The sequence below is a fragment of the Heloderma suspectum genome, chromosome 8 (genome assembly GCF_057233095.1).
Source record: "Heloderma suspectum isolate Gila_16-S chromosome 8, 16-S_ref, whole genome shotgun sequence".
In the NCBI taxonomy this organism is placed as follows: Eukaryota; Metazoa; Chordata; class Lepidosauria; order Squamata; family Helodermatidae; genus Heloderma; species Heloderma suspectum.
In genome coordinates this window covers 31,016,552-31,038,510 of record NC_139465.1, presented here as the reverse complement: position 1 = coordinate 31,038,510, position 21,959 = coordinate 31,016,552, and the positions used below count along the sequence as shown (strand labels likewise).

Sequence of the window (21,959 nt, the reverse complement as noted above, 5' to 3'; positions counted from 1 at the left end):
CTTGATCTTTTGCACACATTCCATGTTGGTGTGCACAAAACAGTCTCAGCCAGTCTTGGCCACCACCTCCTTTGCCATTGCCCCGTTATTCGGGTGGAAATTGATGCAAATTATATTCCAGCCAGGGATGCTGGGACATGTAGTCCCAACCCTTCTTCACCCCTGCTGCTACTTCCTCCCCTTCTCCTGACCTAGGTAAGGTTAGTGGACCAAGGCATGGCAAACAGCGGTGTAGCGGTGGCGGGTCATGCTGGGGTATTGCTCCAGCACTTTTTTGAAGCCAGCCCTCAGCGAGGTCACAGTCTAGGGAAGGAGGAGGGAGCAGAGGTAGTGTGGGTGGCTGCCTCTTGGCTGCTGGCCAAAGGAAGCAAGCGAGAGAGGAAGCCTGAAGGAGCTCTGCAGCCTCCTCTTGCCCCCCCCCCCTCAGCTTTTGGCTTCTCCGCCTATCCCTGCTCCGTGCCTGTGCACCCGGCGCTGCCCTCGTCTCCTGCAACACTGGCCACCTGTTCAGGGCTGCTGCTGTCCATGGCAGCAGCAGGAGAGTGGGGAGTGGGGTGCCACCATTATTTACTTATGGGGCAGGGCAGGAGGATGGTTTGTGCCAGTTTTTAGGATTTATCACACAATTCTATGCATGTTTACTCAGAAATCAGTCCTACTACGTTCAATTGCCAATTGGGCTTTCTCCCAGGTAAGTGTGCATAGGGCTGCAGCCTTAGCTGCCTTCCCACAATCTCTGTAAATTTAATTTGAAATAAACACCCATTGGATTGCACTGCTAATTCTTGAACATTAATTTCTACCATAAGCAGAACTGCCAAATGCAACCTGCTGTGTCAGCTACACTTTTTGGTACAAGGTTGGCATGTATCTGGGCAAACAAACCTTGGTGGAGCGGAGGGAAACAGAAAAAAAATCAGTTGGGGGGAGAGGAGAAAGAAGGTAGGTGTGTGTGTGTGTGTGTGTGTGTTTCAATCCAGCTGGATGTGTGGACGTTTCTGTTGCAGGATGGGAGACATATAATGAAGGAGCTTAGAAAAGGATAATGGGTAATGTTGTTGGGCTATGGGAGTGTGCAAGGGGGCTGTTTAAATGAGAAGGGATCTGTCCATGAGGGCTGAGTTGAGAGGTTGAAGCTTCCATAGAGTATCATATTTTGAAAACCTAAAATGTTGTGTTAGAGTGAGTGAGTGAAAAAAATTAGCACCCCTGCATTTTTTCTCGGACATCCAATTGAAATACTCCTGCCTTACTCTCAGCTGCACTGTTTTTGGATCCCAGGTGAAGGCTGTATATCTTACAAGGCTGTATAATCTTAGAAGGGGCGTGGCTGTGACTGTCACGGAGGGACCCTGCACTTCTGAATTTGTGACTACACTACTGATGGCAAGAGATGGAAAGCAGTGGAAGTGGCAGTGGATGTTCAACAATTGCAGCAAGTGCTTGTGGTAGGCCTCACACAGTATCCTTCTCACCCCATAACAATTACATGAAGTCAAACGGGCATATAATTCTATGAGTTTAGATCCCTACATATAACCATCATGATTATTAGCCAATTGATAGACCTACCCACCAAGTATTTAACTACTCTTGTTTTACAGCTGTCTAGGCTAGTGGGCTTCACCAAATCCTAGTGCAACCAACTCCATAATTAAAATAAGCTTGGTGTGAAGAAACACTTTCTTTTGTCTCTCCTAACTCCACTGTCAATTGATTTAATTGGATGACCCCAGTTTGTCATATTTCTAGAGCTGTGAGCAAATTGTTCTCCCTATTTGTGAGTAGAGAAATGGGGAGAGGGTTTTTTTCACTGAATTTGTCCAGGGGGATATTGCTCTGGGACAATGAGGAATGCGTGGGTGGGGGCATCAGACACACACACACACACTGGTGAAGAATATTCAAAGACCATATTGCAATGTGGCTTTTGGGGGTGGGGGGGATGGAGTGGGGGGAAGAAAAAGAAACATCTCAGAAGTTTTCTCTGAATTCTAAGAAATTGCAGCTCAACTCTAAACATCACGGGGGGTGGCACTTTCACTTTCTTCACACACCATGCTTAATTTTATAAACCTTAACGGTGTTGTTTCCCCAACTTAATCTCTGAGATTAAAGCAAGATTAGAAAGCCACATAACTGTGCAGAGGGAGGGTTATTAAATGGAATGCTTGAATCTCTCAGATATCTACTGTAGAGCTCCACTCAAGATATAACAGAAGTTGAGTAATTCTCACTCATCTTCACATCCAACCTTTGTTTTGTATTACCTTGCTTCCACCACCACCACCACCAGCAACTGTCTCTCCCTCAAAAGGATGTGGGATGTTGTGTGAAATAGTGCTGAGAAAATGTCACTTTTTTTGTTTCACATATTCAAGTCAAGAAAATAAGAGTCCGTGTTCCCATAGCAACCTTCACCTCACCCATGCACACATCCAATGAGATTTTTTTTTAATGTTTTTTAACCAAATATACGTCTTTGAAGTCAGGCAATCATCAGCTGTCAATGTTTCTTTTTTGTGAGCTCTGCTAGAGGCTCTGCTAGAGCTTGTCACTGCCCTGCTCTTGCTGTGCTAATATCCCCCTGCCCCACCCCTCAGTGCTGAGTGATTGCTTAATGAATGACCATTACTAAAGTAACTCCTTGGCACTTTCTAGCTTAGAGATTACAACATAAGAAAATTGAAAGGGAGAGGGGTGCTCATGATTGACCTGTCATTGTAACGTTTCCCAGAATGTATTGCTTTCCTATATGCATGCTGTGAATTGCCTGGGAAAATCTACCTAATAATAAAAAGTGGTCTGGAAAATATTGTTTGAAGAAAAAAAAAACACTTTTTTTTCAGATCGTTGTACATTGCCTTGATCTTTTTAAAAGCAGGCAAATAGTGTGTCTAGATTAGAGGCAGCATTAACAGTTCTTACTCTGAAAACATAGTAAAACATAGGCACTTTCCAGATAAAATTGATCAGATTAGGTGTGTTACTCTGCACGCTGTGGATACAGTTAGTGAGCAAGAGGCAGCCTGTGGCAAACCGGTTTTGTGGGATCGGTTCCAGCTTCTTCCTCCTGATGAAGTGGACAAGGTGCTTTCATCTGTAAGGCCGACCACCTGCTTACTTGATCCTTGCCCATCTTGGCTCATTATGAGCTGCAGAGAGAGACTGGGTGAGGGGATCAAGGCAGTGGTGAACGCCTCCCTCGAGGAGGGAGTGATGCCATCAGCCCTCAAGGAGGCAGTGATAAGACCGCTCTTAAAGAAGCCCTCCTTGGATCCTCAAGTTTTGAACAACTTTCGCCCAGTCTCAAATCTGCCATTTTGGGGCAAGGTGATTGAGCGGGTGGTGGCGGTGCAGTTGAAGGCACACTTGGAAGAAACTGATTATCTAGACCCATTTCAATCAGGCTTCAGGCCTGGGCATGGGACAGAAATGGCCTTGGTCGCCTTGGTGGATGATATGAGGAGGGGTCTGGATAGGGGTGAATGCTCCTTCCTTGTTCTCCTCGACCTCTCAGTGGCTTTTGATACCGTTGACCACGGTATCCTCCTGGACCGCCTGGAGGGGTTGGGCATTGGAGACACTGTATTGCGGTGGTTCCGGTCCTTCTTCTCCGGCAGGTACCAGAGGGTAGCACTGGGAGATGAGGTTTCGGACCCGTGGCCACTTACTTGTGGGGTGCCACAGGGTTCCATCCTCTCCCTGATGCTATTTAACATCTATGTGAAGCCGCTGGGGGCTATCATCAGGAGGTTTGGGGTGCAGTGTCATCAATATGCAGATGACACGCAGCTCTACCTCTCATTCAAATTTTCACCAAGGTTGGCCGTAGAATCCCTGTCCAAATGTCTGGAGATGGTGAGTGGCTGGATGGGGAGGAATAAGCTGAAGCTGAACCCTGACAAGACCGAGGTACTTTTGGTGGGAGACAAGAGGAGGCTGGGGGATGTTGACCTGGTGTTGAATGGGGTACGGCTACCCTTGAAAGACGAGGTCCGCAGCCTGGGGGTCATTTTGGATTCCCAGCTGTCCATGGAGGCTCAGGTGTCAGCTGTGGGCCAGACAGCGCTGTATCAACTCCATCTGATACGGCGACTGCGCCCCTTCCTTCCCGACCATCTGCTCCCATCAGTAGTACATCCCTGGTCTCCTCTCATTTAGACTACTGTAATGCGCTCTATGTGGGGTTACCCTTGAAGACGGTTCGGAAGCTGCAGCTGGTACAGAACGCGGCAGCTCACCTGATTAAAGGCAGCCGCCGGCGAGATCACATCACTCCAGTGCTGAAGGAGTTGCACTGGTTACCAGTTGTTTTCCGGGCCAAATTCAAGGTGTTGGTTTTGACCTTTAAAACCCTATATGGTTCTGGCCCAGCCTATCTTAAGGAGTGCCTCCAGCAACACCAGACAGGCCGCTTAACAAGATCAGCCTCGGATGGCCTTCTCTCTGTCCCATCAGCCAGGACAGCTAGACTGGTGGGGATGAGGGAGAGGGCCTTTTCTGTGGTGGCCCCCACTCTGTGGAACTCCCTCCCTAGGGAACTCCGTCATGCCCCCTCTTTAATGAGCTTCCGTCATGCATTAAAAACGTGGTTGTTCAGGCAGGCATTTGGGGTGGGTTAGGGTATTTTTTTAAAAAAAAAAATGGTAGAATTTTATTGTTTTAAATTGTTTTATGGTGTGTTGTACATCGCCCAGAGTGGCTGGGTGACCAGCCAGATGGGCGATTAATAAATTTAATAATAATAAATAATAAATATAGTGTGGCATTGGTTTTAAGTGTGCTTTCGAGAGAAACGGAGAGATCAAGTCCCCATCTTCTACAGGACAGCCTGTAGAAGATGGGGACAGATATTTGAAGGCTGCTATCATGTATTGCTTTACTGTTCTCTTCCTCTGGCTAAACATATCCAGCTCGTTCAACCGTTCTTCACAGGGCTTGGTTTCCAGAACCCCTCACCATCCCGTTTGCCTTCCTCTGGACATGCTCCAGTTTGTTGATGCCCTTCTTAAATGGTGGCACCCAGAACTGAACACAATGCTCCAGGCAAGCCTTGATCAGCTCAGAACAGAGTGTACATATTCTTCCAGTGATATGGACACTATGCTTCTGTCTATGCGGCCTTAGATTGAATTAACTTTTTTTTAGCAGCTCCATTGCACCGCTGGTTCATATCCAGCGTATATTCGACTAATACACCTAGATCCTCTTCAAAGTATATTCGACTAATACACCTAGATCCTTGTACTTCTGCCAAGCCAGGTGCTCCACCATCCAATACTTGCGCCTTTGATTAGGGATGGCCAGACTTAGAGAACTCCATCTGTGCTCGCCAGGCACTCACTGAACCCTCACCACTGCCTGTCCCTTAGGGATGGCCCAGGTGCCCGATTCAGTCTGGGAATCTGGTGGACCTGCTCCTGCCTGCAGCCCCGAGCCCCACTTGCTGTGCCCCTGCCCCTCCTCGCGCTTGGTGAATGGTCTGCACTCATCCCAGCAACCTTGTTGAGCAGCTTCACGGTTGCCATTTCCTGAGGAATAAAGTGTTATTTGCAAAAATGCGCAAATATGCACGAAAATACATATTTTATGACAAATGCACGTTTTCGTACACATGCTAATGCGTGCCTTTGCAAAAATGCACATTTTCATGCATACAAAACCCTGCATTTTTACGATCACCATTTTTTTTTTAAAGAAATGGTGACCGTGGAGCTCGATGAGGCTGCTGGGGTTGAGTACAGGCTGCTCGCCAACAGTGGGAGGGGCTCGAGCACAGTACCGGGACTGGTGAGTGGGGGCAGGGGCTGGGTAGGAGTCTGTATAACCTGGACAGGGGTGAGTTCGCACATCCCTATGCCCCTGCTTGCCATTCTCACCACTGGACAGCCCAATGACTGCCTGGCAACTGCTGCACAGCCACCCGGTCAGTTACCAAGTTGCCATTTTGTGTAAAAGTGGCAGCTTGTTATTCTGCATAAAAGGCCTTTTACAGAAATGGCAGCCATAAAGCTGCCTTTTAGGCAAGATTATTTATTTATTTATTTATTACATTTATTTTCCACCTTTTGCCCTGTTAAGGAACCCAAGGCAGCATACATAATCCTCCTCCTCTTCATTTTATCCTCACAACAACCCTGTGAGGTAGGTTGGGCTGAGAGTCTGTGACTGGCCCAAAGCCACCCAGGGAGCTCCCATTGCCAAGTGGGGACTAGAACCCAGATCTCCCAACTCCTGGTCCAACACTCTAGTCACTACACCACACTGGCTCAGATTAGAGGCATGAATGGTCCATAGAGGACACCTTCAACATCCCTGCCTTTGATTCTTTATACACAAATGGAGAACTTCATATTTATCTCTGTTGAAATGCATCTTGTTAAGTTTTGGCCAAGTGTTCCAGCCTGTCAAGATCCTGTCAAGATCCTGTTCCAGCCTGTCATGATGACACCCCTTCAGATATTTGAAGATAGCTATCATGTCTACCCTTAACCTTCTTTTCTCCAAACAAAACATACCCAGCTCTTTCAACTCTTTCCTCATAAGACTTGGTTTCCAGACCCTTCACCATCTTGGCTGCCTTCATCTGGACACAGGTTAGTCTGCATTATTCTAAAAATGCAGCACTAAGAAGTCAGTAAAGGCAGTCTTCCTAGTAAGGAAACACATTGCTTTAGAAGGAAAATCAATATTGTGCCCCTCAAGGGCACCAATCTATGTTGGACTGGGCAATATGCTAAAATTTCATATACGTTTTTCTAGGGATGTCAGAGAATTCCGCCACGGATCTTGGTGAGACCGAATGCCAGTGCATTCGGACCCCCGAAATCCATTGTGGAACGGCCTGCTACCCCCCGCCCCCAGCGGATCTCTCCCGGGATGAGACTTACCTGGGGCGGATGTTCCGGACGGCAGCAGCTCCAGCGGTGGCTGGTCTTCCGACCGGCTGCCTGCCACCACCGCCATTTGCAGTCTCATCTTTTCTTTTCTTTTTACATAGTAGTGATAGGCTATGTAAAGACTTACGTAGCCTATCACGGCTGGGTTAAAAAAAAAATGCATACGCAAATGGTGGTGGCTACGGCCGCCGCCATTTGTGTTCCTTATTTTTGGCCGTCTTAGTCTACGTAAATATTTACATAGACTAAGACAGCGAAAAATAAGGAACGCAAATGGCAGCGGCTGTAGCCGCCACCATTTGCGTACACATTTTTTATTTTTTACCCAGAGCCCTCCATGGCTGGAAATCCGGCTGCGGACGGCCCTGGCCTGGGCCTGGCCGGCTGCTCCACAGAGCCACAGTGGAGAACAGCCGGCCATCGAGGATTCCGGGAGGGAGGACCGGATCGCCTCCCCCCTGTCGAGGATTCCAGGGGGAGGGATGGAACGCCTCCCCCCCCCGAACAGAATCCACAAAAAGGTAAGTGACTTTTGTACATCCCTACATTTTTCAATACCATTTTTAGGCTTTGCCTTTTCTTTTCTCTTTTTATGTTTTTTACTCCATAAACATAGAATTTTATTTATTTATTATTATTTATTATTGCATTTATATCCCGCCTTTTTTCCTCTTGCAAGGAACCCAAGGCAGCTTACATTATCCTCCTCCTCTCCGTTGTATCCTCACAACAACAACCCTGTGAGGTAGGTTGGGCTGAGAGTCTGTGACTGGCCCAAAGTCACCCAGTGAGCTTCCATGGCCAAGTGGGGACTAGAACCCAGATCTTCCGGCTCCCAGTCCGTCACTCTCACCACTACACTACACTGGCTCAAGGTTCATTTACAGTGCTCTTGAGCCAGCACAGAATTTTGTGAATTTTGTGAATTAAAAACAGAATTTTGTTTTTAAGTCCATTTGCACCCTACCTTTCTTGAGGGCTGGGGGTGCTGGAATATGGGGATGACTCCATCTTATCTTCACACACAAAACCCCACAGTCATTTGATGTAGGTTTCAGAATGACTGGCTCAAGAGCACTGTAAATGAACCTTGAGCAAGGATTTGAATCCAGACTTCTCTGATTCAGGGATGATACTCTCAACAAGGTCCAGTGTCAAGAGTAGGCATGGTAGGGCTCCCACAGAGGGGCCATACCTCAGCAGGGGCCCCTTGACAAAAGCTCCCCTGGACTTGCTCTTCCTCTTCACTACTGCAACCTGCTTATTCACCTTCCTCTCATTCTGGCCCAGACAATGATTGTGTTGAGGAGAAGAACAAGGAGCCCCTGCCTATTTCCTCACTGGCTCTCTGCCTGTCATAGAATCAAAGGGTTGGTAGGGGCCTACAAGACCATCGAGCCCAACCCCCTGCTCAATGCAGGAAGCCTGATTCCCAGGTGGTCTCCCATCCAAGTACTAAACAGGGCTGACCCTGCTTAGCATCCGAAATCCGATGAGATCAGGCACATCCAGCCCTTTGCTTGTCATGCAAGCTAGTAGCAGCAAATAATGAGAAAAAGGATCAGGAGCAGTAGCACCTGGTAACAACAGCAGTGAGAAGGTAGACTCCCTGAGGGAGGGGAGCCCATATTGCCCAAGGACCCCCTCCCCCCCAAATAACCTGGAGCTGGCTAGGGATGTCAGAGAATTCCGCCACAGATCTCAGTGAGGCCGAATGCCCCCCCGAACTCCGGGACGAGACTCACCTGGGGTGGATCTTCTGGGCGGCAGCGGCTCCAGCGGCGGCTTCGGCAGTGGCAGCGGCCGGTCTTCCGACCGGCTGCCGCCGCCACCATTTCCACTCTTGTAAAAGAAAAAGAAAGAAAGAAAAAGAAAGTCGTGATAGGCTACGTAAAGATTTACGTAGCCTATCATGACTAGGTTTAAAAACACACACACACAACATGATAGGCTACGTAAATCTTTACGTAGCCTATCATGGCTGGGTGGGTTAAAAAACAAAACCAAACCGTGTATGCAAATGGCGGTGGCTACGGCCTCCGCCATTTGCATTCCTTATTTTTGCCCTCTTAATCTGCGTAAATATTTACATAGACTATGACGGTGAAAATCAAGGGGAACGCAAATAGCATAGCGGGTGCTATTGGCGTCCCTTTTTGATTCCCCATTTTAGCCTACATAAATATTTATGTAGGCTAAAACGGGGAATCAAAGAGGGACGCAAATAGCGCCTGCCACGCTATTTGCGTTCCCCTTGATTTTCGCTGTCATAGTCTATGTAAATATTTACGTAGATTAAGAGGGCAAAAATAAGGAATGCAAATGGCGGCCGCCATAGCCGCTGCCATTTGCGTACGCGGTTGTTGTTGTTGTTTTACCCAGAGCCCTCTGCGGCCAGAAATCCGGCTGCGGATGGCTCTGGCCTGGCCAGGCCTGGCCGGCTGCTCCGTGGAGCTGCCGCAGAGCACAGCCAGCCTCGGAGGATTCCGGGAGGCAGGAACGGAGCGCCTCCCACCCTGGCGAGGATTCTGGGGAGAGGGACGGAACGCCCCCCCCCATCAACATAATCCGCGAACAGGTAAGTGACTTTCGTACATCCCTAGAGCTGGCACTGTTCTAAACCCTTATCAATGTTCAATATGGGCACAACAAATGTGCATAGTGGCCAGTGCTGACTTGCAGCACCACAATCAGTGGCAGGTGGCTTTGAGGCACTCACCATTGTAAATAGCCACAATGCCTTGACAGAGTACCATTCTACCATAGAGAGCACTTGAACATGATGGATTCCCAGCTGCCCGTCACTGGGTCTTGGCAAGACCAGGCCTGAAGAGACAGGGGAGTGCAGGGTAGACAGGAAGATAGAGGTACCCATAACAGGTTCAGCACCACTGGGCCTTCCTGGGATGTTTAGTCCTCGGCACATATTACCTTAGGTTACATACAAATATTCCCTTCACCTCAGAGAAGGATCTTCTTCCGATGGAAGAAGTCTTCCTTTGGCAGAGGAACCTTTGGATCCAACCACCTAGTTACAAACAATTAAGGGTCAAGTGTAATGATTCTGGTATTTTTTTAGAATGCTGTTGACCTCTGATAATTTTCTTGAGCACCTGATCTTGAAGATGGCTATATTTAGGAAACATTTCCACAAGCATTAGTAAAAGTCTTTAGATACTGAATCCTCCCCATATCTTGACTAGACCTGGACTGAACGCTCCATTTTGGGGGGCTATTCAAGGAGATAGGTAAACTGACCCAAACATTGGAAGTACAAGAACATCTGTGAAATAGTTTTTGGGTGGGGTGATTTTGCTTGCTACTAGAGATGGGAAAATGAGCAATGTTCAAGATCACCATGAATGTCATCTTGCCACTCAGCTCATACCTGATTCCCATTTGTGTTTGTGATTGCTACTCACTCTGTGCAAATGGGAAACCTGCAGCAAACAAATGGACAATTTGTGCAAATTTTCCCAATTTTGCACAAAATTAACTGGGAACTGGGAGTGATATGAATGTGAACACATGTTTGGCAATTTATGAATACCTTTGGCAGACACGTGCTCGTGCTCACATTCAGATCTTCAAAGGGGTCATGTATGTTTGATGTTTTAAAAGCAAAAAGTGAATTCCCAAACATCTCTACTTGACACCTACCTGAAGTAACTTTATAAGGTGGCCCATTCTCTCTGCAGCTTCCCAGCCTAGCTGAACTTCTTAGAATGGGAACTATGCCATTTCATAAAGATATACAAAATAAGTGACACTCACTGAAGTTGTCTCCCCACTTGAAAGCAGTAGACACCCCCCCCTTTTCTTTTCTTTTTTGCACAGGAAATGAATGGACCTTTGAAGGTGGAGTCTGATTTTCATCCCACCTTCATTCTGGACAGTCACTGTGAGGGACAGTTTCCCTTTAGCTTCAAGGCAAGAGTAAGCGTTTTCCAAAAGTAAATTGAATTGCCAATAGGCTTGTCAGCTTTCAGTTTCAAGTAGCACGCTTTAGCACCTAATGAGTAAATATACTCATGAGAGTTTATTTGCCATCTAAAGCAGCAAGCTCGTTCACCTCCTTTAAATTAAATTACTTTGTTTCGCATTATTCTTTCATTGGTCTTTTTGACACTTTTTAAAATATACAATATTCAGTAGGAGCACAGGAATAAATGAGGGACAACGAAGGTAATTATGGACAAATCAATAAAGACAAGTGCAGCAGAAGATGTCTGGTGCAAATAAACCCTGGGACAGTGAAGCTACATGATCCTACAAAGTCTCTGGTGAGTTGGGTCAAAATTCCAAGCAAATTCAAAATGGGGGGGGGGTCAATTGTATTTCAAATATGACATAGGGATGGTGGAGAATTCCACCACGGATTTCAGTGAGGCCAAATGCACTGGCATTCAGCCCCCAGAAATCTGTGGCAGAATGGCCTGCCCCTCCGGCCCCCCCGTGGATCCCCCCTGGGACGAGACTTACCTGGGGTGGATGTTCCGGATGGCGGCAGCTCCAGCGGCGGCTTCAGCGGTGGCGGCTGGTCTTACGACCGGCCGCAGTGGCCGCCATTTGCATTCTGGCCTTTGCTGTGATAGGCTACGTAAGTCTTTACGTAGCCTATCACGGCAAGCCAATCAAAAACAAAAACAAAAAAAATGGCATATGTAAATGGCGGCTGCTACGGGGTCCGCCATTTGCATTCCTTATTTTTCGCCATTTTAGTCTACATAAATATTTACGTAGACTATTACGGCGAAAAAATAGGGGAAAGCAAATAGCGTAGTGGGCACTATTTGCATTCCTTTTTTATTTGCCGTTTAAGCCTACGTAAATATTTACGTAGACTAAAATGGTGAAAAATAAGGAACACAAATGGCAGCCGCCGTAGCTGCTGCCATTTGTGTATGCCGTTTTTTTTTTTTTACCCAGACGTGATAGGCTACATAAGGACTTAGGTAGCCTATCACAGCTCCCTGTCTGGACACAAATGGTGGTCGATAGGGATGGATAGACTGACCTCCATCCATGCTGTCGGGCACTCGCTGACCCACTGCTGTCCGCCCACCCCTGTTTGCCCCTGTGGATGAGCTGCTGTGTGGTTTCTGGGTGCCCAGCAGCCACCCAACACCTCAGCAAGCTGCCACTTTGCATCCCCCCCAAAAAAAAGTGGTTCGGGGGCTTCTGGATATGTAATGGTACGTAAATGGCGACTGTAAAGGGGCCATTTATGCAACACTGCAGGCGTAAATGGACCACTTACGCCTGAAATGTTGCAGAAATGGCCCATTTATGGCTGCCATTTATGTAACAATCCCTTTATGGAAAAACTTGAGGGGGTTGGGCGGCTGCCAGGCACTTATGGACTGTGTGGTGGCTCAGCAAGAGGAGTCAGTAAGTGTGGCAGCTCAACGAATGGGGTCCAGGAAGCCAAGTGGGGCAGGGTCTGCTGGACTCCACCCCCTCTCAGACTCCCACAATATCCCTGCATGCAACACTATATTTTAACTATTCAAATGGCTTTAGGGCTGCGTACCTACTTAGGAGCAAGCCTGAATGAACTAAACAGGATTTATTTTGGAATGAACACCAGGCTGTAGGTTTTATTATTTCTAAGGTGTCTTATAGGCCAATTGGGTTGAACTGTGAGATAACGATGGAATGAATGAATCTCTGAATAAATAAATACATGTCTGAATAAGGGCGCAATCCTATCCAGATAGGCGGCCACCTCCAAACTTGGAGGCGACCGCCTATCCAAAGCAGGACAGGAGAAGCACGGAGGGGATAATTCCCTCTGCGCTTCTCCTGCCCTACATTTTCGGCTAGACAGCCGATTGCAGCTGTCTAACCATGGGAGCACGGAGCAGGGGAGGAGGCTGCTGTATGACACACTGGATTGTTGTACAGGCATTTCCACCCTCTCCACCCCGGAATGCCCCCAGACCTGCCTCTTTTTGGCTGTTCTGCCCTCCTCTTGCGAGTACGGAGGACGGGGCTGTTCTGCACTGCCTCTGAGGCAGCACGGAAGTGAGGGGAGGTCAGTTCCCAGAAAACAAGATATACTATGGCTGTCTAGCTGCTGTCTAGCAGCCATAAGATTGTTTCCTCCATGAGTGAATGAATGCAAAGCAAATGGTATTAGGTATAACATTATGAAACTGATTATTCTTATACAATTTAATACAGTCAAACAAATCAAAAGTAAGTAGAATTAGGAATGTTGGAAATGGCTGAATTAGGAAAACAAAGAAAATTTGTTTCCAAACCCCTTCCCACCACCACTAAATTAGTTTCAGATTGAGTACATGGATTCTCTGGGTTTGCAGTAATTTGCAGCATGCACAAAACATGAGGAGCCTCAGTGTCAGTATTTTCTTCCTAAACTAGTGATTTATTAACATTAAATATCAAATTAACTTATCTGGTGTGAGTGGGTAGAAACAGGTGTGTGTGGGGGGGGGGGAGGAAGAGGAAAATCAACCCCTTCTAAAGGTGCGAAAATGTGTAAAGAATGCCAAACACAAAATGGCATGCTTTTTCAGCAGATCTGACTTTAGTATTCTGCTGTTACAGATTCAGAAGAAAAGCAAAAAGAATTCATCTGGCAACATTATACATCAATAGTTTTTAATGCATTTTGTCACGTCACCAGCAGCCGTGGTTGCCACTCTCCATTATATCAGGACCCAAAATAGAACACGTGGAGAAATGAACTGCATTAGATGGTTCACTCAGTATATTTACAGACTGCAAATAAGGTTTTCTAAGAGGTTGAGATGTAATCAGCTCCCTTAAGGTGATTCAAACTCAATTTAACTTAGCTATAAGTAACCTGCAAATGTGTAAATGTATTCAGATAGTAGAAAACAACTGCATTCTTTCTTCATGTCAGATGATAGAGATTTAATTTGAAAGAAGCAAGAGAATTTGGATCCAGACTAGAGGAAAGCCATCTAGATTTGTTTGGTTATTTCTGTGCATGGTTGTTAGTTTAAATCTGCATATGAAACTGAGTTCTCCTACACACACAAACACTCCACCACCTCCTTGGCACTCTGAGTTACAGTCCACTGTCCTCCCTAGCTCTTTGACAGCATTGGTTTGTAACTCCTTTGCTGGGATCCACACATGTGGATCACAACATGACCTACAGTGTCTCACACTAGTGGTGTCTCTGTTATTTAAAACAACAACAACACATTTTTGCAAGAGAAAGTTACAAAGATGGAAAGGGAACAAGCAAGAAGGTAAATGCAAAAGAGGACAAAGTTAAGCATTGTGAACGTGAAGGGAATTTAACATGTTCAGCTTCTCAGCCCTGTCTGCCAAGCTGAACCTGTCAACAACACCCCCCGCCTGCCAACTATTGAGATATAGGAATCCCATCCTTGAGATATAGGAACTCCATCCCCTTAGGCTAGCTCTTAAAAACCAAAACAAGGAAACAAGGAAACATGGAAACAAGGAAACAACAAACAACAAGGGGAAAGATGGACATGGATTATTTTAAACATTAATTTTTACTGCTGCCTTAGTTTGAATGGTATTTTAGATTGCTGCTTTCAGTTTATAATTGCTGCTTTGGGGGCAGTTATTGCGCTGTGTTAGGTTACTGTATGCTTATGTGGTGAAGCTGCTGAGTGCTCAATGAGCAGAAGTGTGGGGTATAAATAATAGTTTGATTGAATTGGTTGATTGACTGATTGATTGATGGATTGATTGACTGAAATTGTCAAGTGGTTGCCTTCTTGTATGTTTGACATGCTGGGTAGGGATGATGGAAAAATCTGCAACAGAATCAAATGAGTTTGGATTTGTAGGAATCCAACCTGCAGATTCCACAGCAGACTCCCCCCACCCCGCCCCCCAAGTTGCACGGATTCCATGGACTTGCAGACCTTTTTTTTTTTTTTTACTTTCCAGAATATTATGCAAATTTAGTCATAGAAAAAAACACACACACAAACACACACACCAGTCGAAAAAGCACATTTCTCCCATGGGCTAAAGCATGAAAATGCCCATTTGGGGGTGGATTTGCACATTTTGGAGGGAGGGGGATTTGCACGTATTTGCAAATGCAAATTGGCGCAAATTCGGGAAACTGGAAAACATCTGATTCCATCAATGAGTGGATAGCAGAATAAAAGACACCTGACAATCCCTGAAATACAGATAGAGTGGATTTTACAAAATCCATACCTCCCTAGTGCTGGGTCTAAAAGAGTTAAATATTACTGGTTTACAGAGATACTTCCTGTTCAGACCCTGTGTAACAGTTGCATTTTAAGCACACCCCTTCTCTTTTCCTCTAGTGCTTCTTCCTCCATCCTTCTCTGTCATCTGCCTATTTCACTTATGCTTCCACTAGGTTTGTCCTTCCTTTTAATCCAGTTCTATTTCCCCGTTCTTTCCTTGATCTTTTCTCTGTTCCTCTTTTCATTTCAACATTCAGATTTCTTGCCTCTTGTTGTCAGCAAAGCAAAACAATACAATACAATAATAAAGTTCTCCCATTCTGTGTCCAGTATTTCACTTCCAATCTGGAGCTTTTTCTCCTTCCATTTAAGAATACACACTGTCTGCCAACTTTCAATTACTGACTTTTCCCACAAAGCAGTTAGAATGTCCACAAACATCTGTCACATCACAGCCCAACCCATTTGTGCTTTGGGGAATGGTTCTCAGAGAGTTGACATATGGGATGCAACAGGCTGTGGTTGGCTACTGGTAAGTAAATATAACATAGGATAAAAGATGAAGAGGGTGGGGACAGTACAGGTGGAATCATCCCACTCTTAAATGGAAATAGTTGCTCTTCCTGGATAGGCTGTTACCTGCTCCTGACTCCTATCACTGCTTCCTTCATACACATTAAAAACAATTCTTAAAGTGTCTTCATCTTCGGGCCAAGAGAAAACTCAGCTACTTGATCTAGCCATTACCACAGTAATGGAAGACCAACTGAAAGGCAGTAATCTCTCTGAGTATTCTTGTTATATTTCATTCCAAGGAAACCAAGAAAAAAATTTAGCCTGAGAGGAAAAGTTTCCAGGGCAGGGTTCAATTGGAGCAGAGAGGTTTATTTCAGGTTGTTATTCTTCTTTGCAGCTTGGTCTGTCACAAGGATTTGATGGGAGGGATTGGAAGGGTGTAGTTTGTGGATCAAGGGGAGTACTCCCCTTTCCTCACCTTGACACACCTCAGATAGCAGTGTGTCGTATCCCTCCCATCTTTGTAGACACCATTTTATTTCTTTGCAGATACCATTTTATTTCTACTGTTTCAGCTATATCATCATCAATAGTATTCCCTCACCCTCTGAGATGGGTCAGGTGGTTACAGATGAGAGGGTCTTTTCAGTAGCTGCCCCAGGCTATGGAGACCCACCCACAGAGCTCTGCCTCTTTTCTTCTGGCAGATTTTAATGGCATGCGTGTTTCACTGAGCTATTGGTCCTCAAGCAATTTAATTGCCCATTAATTTCTGCTGATAGCTATTGATGAAGTCATTCCTGCTTAATAAGTTGCTATCTGAAATCATTATGCCTCTATGTAGGGTTTTTTATTATTTAAAATGCATAATTGTTATTTTCTGAATTAATTGTTGTTTTTGATTGTGTTAGCCACCTTGGACATTTTAGATGATTAGAATATATTTATTTTAAATAATATCATAGTCAATGTTTGTAAATCTGTCCTGCAATGACACTACAATGTACAGCAGGCATGGAGAACCCCCAGCCCATGGGCCGGATATAGGGAACTCCCTAGGCTTGCCCCCTCCCTCAGTAGAGAAAAGCTCTTATTTCCATTAAGCAGCTGATCAGGGATAAGAGCTTTTCTCTGCTCTGGAGAGGGACATTGCCTGGAGAAGAAGTTGCTGAGTCATTCAGTTCTGCTCATATCTGAAACTTGTCCTCCTTACTGCTGCATAAACATGCAGAAGCTAGTCCTGCTTATTTCTGAGTAGGCTTAAAATGGAGAAGAATCACATTTTGCCCCCAGCCATGCTTCCTTTGCTCACACCCAGTTGGTCCCACCCACAGATGGAACGTGGCTTCACACTCTGTGTTTGGCCACAACCACTTGGCTCCACCGACAGAAAGAAATTAGCAAATAGCGTTGCCCTTATTTTCGCCGTAGTCTACATAAACATTTACGTAGACTACAGCGACCAAATAAGGAACGGGAATGGCGGCTCCCTATGGGGGCCGCCATTCACGTACGCGCTTTTTTTTTTTTAAAAAAAGTCACCCATGATAGGCTACGTGACGATATCACGGCTGACTTTGCAAATCTAGTCGTGATAGGCTACGTGAATTGTCACGTAGCCTATCAGGGGACTTTTTTTTTTCTTTCATTGCAATGGCGGGGGCGGCAGCCGGTCGAAAGACTGGCTGCTGCTCCCGCCCCGCTCGAACACCGGACGAACCGCTAGCCGGACCCGCCGCCGGGAGGGACATTCAGGGAAGGTAAGTCCCGTCCCGGGGGGGGCGGGGGGCGGGGGGGGAGGATTTCTCCCCCAAACTTGTTCGGGGGGCCGAACACGTTGGCGCTCGGCCCCCCGAAGTTTCGGGGAGAAATTCTCCGCCATCCCTAGAAAGAATTGGGCCTCCGAGACCTTTGCTAGATTGGAATTCAAACCTTGGACTGAAAATTGTTCCCCACTCTTGATGTACAGGTTGATGATTTCTAAGGCCACACATTTTTACTCTGAGCATACCATTATGCTTGTCTACGTTATGTTTGCTGTGCAGCCCAATCTACTGCTTATTGCAATAAGATATGATCTGAAAAGCTGATCCCATGCTGAGGCTAGTTCAGAACTAAATGGGTTGAAAAATGTGGTATAACTGTTTTTAGGATTGCTTATAGTGTGGGTTCTAGGTGTTGGGAAGCCTTTGGGAAAAATGCCTTCAGTGGACCCCATTCCTCCACTTTGTCACTTTCATCTCTGCCCCTTCACATGCCCTCTTCCCCTGGGCCTAGTCTACATGGCCATCAAGAAGGAGAGTGGTTGAGTAGATGTTGCTGCTCATTCTCATTGCTCCTGTCACCGTTCACTTGCTTAGAGGGGAGAGATGACCCAGCAGTGACAGCAAGGAGGAGGAAAAGCAGGTCTAGCAAGCTCTGGGGTTCGCAGTAGGCTCTCCTGCAGAGGTTTGGGCAAGTGCCCAAAATTGTTGACCTCTGACACCAACCCTGATCACTTGCTAGGAGTTCCATTTCACCAATCTCATTCTCATTCTCCAATGGATCAATAGGTTCTTTACTATTGGGTTTTTGATTTTATTTTTGTATTTTTTAATGTATACAACCGGGCAACTAGGGCAGGGATTTGAAGAAATGACTGCTGGGAGGTGAAAACATTGATTGTTTGAAATAATCAAATCTTTGCAAACATAGATTCTTGTACTGGCCCACAATAGGAAGCAAATTCTAACTCTATTATCAGGTAAGCTGCTTTGGTAAATGGTGAATTTACTGCCAAACACCCACGAGGCACAAGAATACTGGATTAACAACTCTAGTGTCATGCTGTCAACTGCTGTTTATTTAAATTAAAATGTCACTACCCAGAAATAAATTAGGCAGCTACAAGGCTGCAGATTTCTGTCACTCAGTGTCTTCACAAGCCGGATAATAAAAACGATTTTGTTTCATTTGTACTGTATTCCTTCCTTGGAGATTGGGTTCTGTTGCATCATTCAACACAGCCCAAAATTGGGGATTTATTGTATGATAGCCAAAGTAGATGCTGTGGTTTCATGCTCCATATAGGACCTGGCCAGTATTTCTTTCCCTGATATGTACCTGTCTTCTTTAGGAGTGCTCCTGCCTTTAGGCATGAACTACACCCCATGCCACCCTTTTCCTTCCTTATTCTATGCTTCCCCAGACAGCATCTCTAATCTCAATCTTCTGTTTAAGAATGTGTGAGTTAGCAAGATCTTGCAATGTCTACTTAAACCTAGGGATGTTGGATAAATCCATTTGGGGGATGGAGTCCAACATGTTTTCCTGGGTTCAGCCCCGCAGACTTAGTTCCGGTCCTGCTATGGCACCTGACTAGGTTTGCGGCATGTTGGGCCAGTTCGTGGATTTTTTTGGACATTTTGTGCATTTTTCACAGGTTTTGCAAATTGCACAAATTTCTGAGCAATCTGCACAAATAAAGCAGAATTTGTGCAAATTCTACCCGATTCACACAGATCTGGCCACAATTTGCACGAATTTGGCTGCAATTTGCACGAATTTGGCTGCAATTTGCATGAATTTGGCTGCAATTTGCACAAATTTGGCTGCAATTTGCACAAACTGCTCCGACATTGGCACACATTGCTCAGAAATTTGTGAGAAGTTCAGAATCTATCAGGGAAAAAATGTGTGAAAAATGTTCCTGGAATTCGAGGGAAAGCCTACAGCTCAACTCACAAATGCAAAGCAAGTCGTAACTCCATCAAGTCAAAAAAGAACTGGACTTCTCAGTGATGGATATCCCTACTTAAACCAGAGATTGAGCAAGAAACTCTGCACCTAAGGGGAGGGGGTAAATTGTCCCTGTATTAATTAAGAACAATGGAGCTTTTTGGCAAGTACATCCCCATCTCGAAGCACATAACTGTAGCCTCTTTGCATGACCTGACCAATCTGGAGAGACCAAAAATATATTGCAAAGGGGGGGGGAGGATGCAGTGGAATCATTGCTGTAAGCCCCACCCCCAACTTATGCACATGTAGTTAGTCATGTGAACAGACTGTTTGTGTGTACAAACAGTCCATGTGCATGCTTGTCCACGCAAAAAGCAAAGTTGCCAATCACATGTACAGAACCTATGTGTGTACAATTTGTGTATGCATGAGGTCTACTCATATCATATGACTAAATCAAAGATGGCCAGGATGGCCACCTTCAGCCCTGCAGGTGGCCCTACGCCCAGTTTCAAAAGCCCTCTGCAAGCAATATGTTCAGACCTCTGGCAAGAGCAATCTGTCCCTCCCACAGCAGCCTGCAGTGCTCGATGGGAAGGAAGAGAAATAGAAGGATGGAGAGGGAGAGAAAGAAAGAAGGATGTCAGAGAGAGAGAGAGAGAGAGAGAGAAGGTGTGGCTCTACCCACTTTTGGCTCTGGCTAAACCCACCGGTCCCTTTGATCCTCTCCACCACCGGCATGTGCCCTCCAACAGATTACCTCTGAAGGAATGCAGGCTTTGACAGAAAAAAATGGTTCTCCACCCCCAAACTAAATGAACAGTCAGATGCAGATGGAGGTGGGACTTATTGCTATGACCCTGGTCACTCCAGCTTTTGTTCAATCTATTAGTTGGTCTGTAAAGTGAGTGAATAAAGCACCTGTCACCTTAGTCCACATTGCAGTACACATGCATCCAACTTTGTTCTCTGTGGTGGTGTTGTGCAGTGCAATGTTGGAGTGGTTGGCAGGAGTGCAGGACTGACTAGGGTGCTAATCTAACCAGGGTGCTCCTCTTCCTGTCCAGGTGAAGCCTTATTATTCCCTGTTGCCACGTCTGGTACCCATGCTACAGATTGGGCTCTTGTCAATTAGAATGACAATCTTTCATTATAAGAACTGACAGGCCTTCCCTACAAATGTGGCTGTACACACATGGATACAGCAGTTGAACAATATAAGAAATATAATATTTAATCATGGCATTTTTAAAAAATGTGATATACTTGTACAAAACAATGAGTTCACACAGACAACCAAACTAGACTGGAGTAAGAGAGCTTGCTTGTCTGCAATGTCTGGCCAAGGGTGGGTTTTGTTTTGTTTTGCCATAATCAGGCAAATAAGTATGTTTCAAATGTATTATCTCTATGGGATCAAATCTGACCCATGTATCAAAGTGGAGGGGCTGTGGCTCAGTGCTACATCACGTCCCTTGCATGCAGAAGATCCCTGGCTCAATCCCCAGCATCTCCATCTATTTATCTCAGGTAAATAGGGATGTACAGATTTTTTTAAAAAATCCGTTCCATCTGCATTGTGTGGATTATCAGGTGCTTTTTGTTCCATCATCCATTCATTGACAGAATTGGATTATTTCCAATTTCCCCAATTTGTGCAAATGCACAATTCTGCAAATTCGCACTTGCAAAAATGCACAAGTCCCCCAAAATGTGCAAATCCTCCCATGCACAAATCCCCACGCTCATTTTCTTGCTTTACCTGGGCAGGGGGGATGTGCGTTTTTGGCTGGTTTTTAAAAATGTAATGCATTTTTCTATGACTAAATTTACATAAAATTCCAGAAAGTAAAATAAACAAACAAACAAAAAGAGTTTGCATGTCTGAAGAATCCGTACAAATAGGGAAATGCCGGTCCACTGCAGAATCTGCAGGTTGGATTCATAGAAATCCAAACTTATTTGATTCTGTTGCAGATACTTCTGACATCCCTACGGGTAAGAGGCCTGGGATCTGGGAAATAACATTGCTGGAGACATTAGAGATTTGCTGCCAGTCAAAGAAAACTAGATGGCCCATCAGCATAAGTCAGGTTCATATGTTCAATTTCACACTGAACCAGGGGAAAAATATAGCTCACATTAGCAGACAGGTGACCAATAGGTTTTAGAGAAAACTACGCAGCACAGACAACATAGAGATATTTACTTTTCCGGTTTTTCCGTTTTCGCACAAATATGCTTCGTTCCCTGATGCAAGTTCAGGAGCGTTGTCATTCACATCGAGAACTTTGATAGCAACAGGCACTCGAGATATTTGACTGGGGTTTCCTAAGAGAAGAAAAACACAGCATGGAAAAAGAGAGAGAGGTAAGCACACTTCATTTCATACTAATGACATGAAGGACCTAAGGTAGATAGACACATCCATGCTGAAAGCTTGCTGTGCCTTTTCTACTTCCTATAATTGGGCTGCTTTATCTAGCAGCAAAGAGTGTGGGGGGGAGATAAAGAAGAATGGGCAGCATTTCACAAAAGAGAGACAGCAAATAAATCCTTATTGCACAGAGCGTTTGCTGGAGATTAGCTTGATGAAGACCTTCTTGGACTAAATTGGTAGATG

The 21,959-nt window shown here is 45.5% G+C and overlaps 1 protein-coding gene across 1 annotated transcript in view; it reads right to left on the bottom strand.

The window, feature by feature from the left end:
• The window catches only part of CDH8 (cadherin 8), a 455,531-nt gene that overhangs the window by 60,691 nt on the left and 372,881 nt on the right, over positions 1 to 21,959 (bottom strand). The window contains exon 8 of the mRNA XM_084813265.1: positions 21,546 to 21,667. Within this exon, the coding sequence (XP_084669391.1) occupies positions 21,546 to 21,667 (122 nt within the window). The remainder of the gene's footprint in view (positions 1 to 21,545; positions 21,668 to 21,959) is intronic.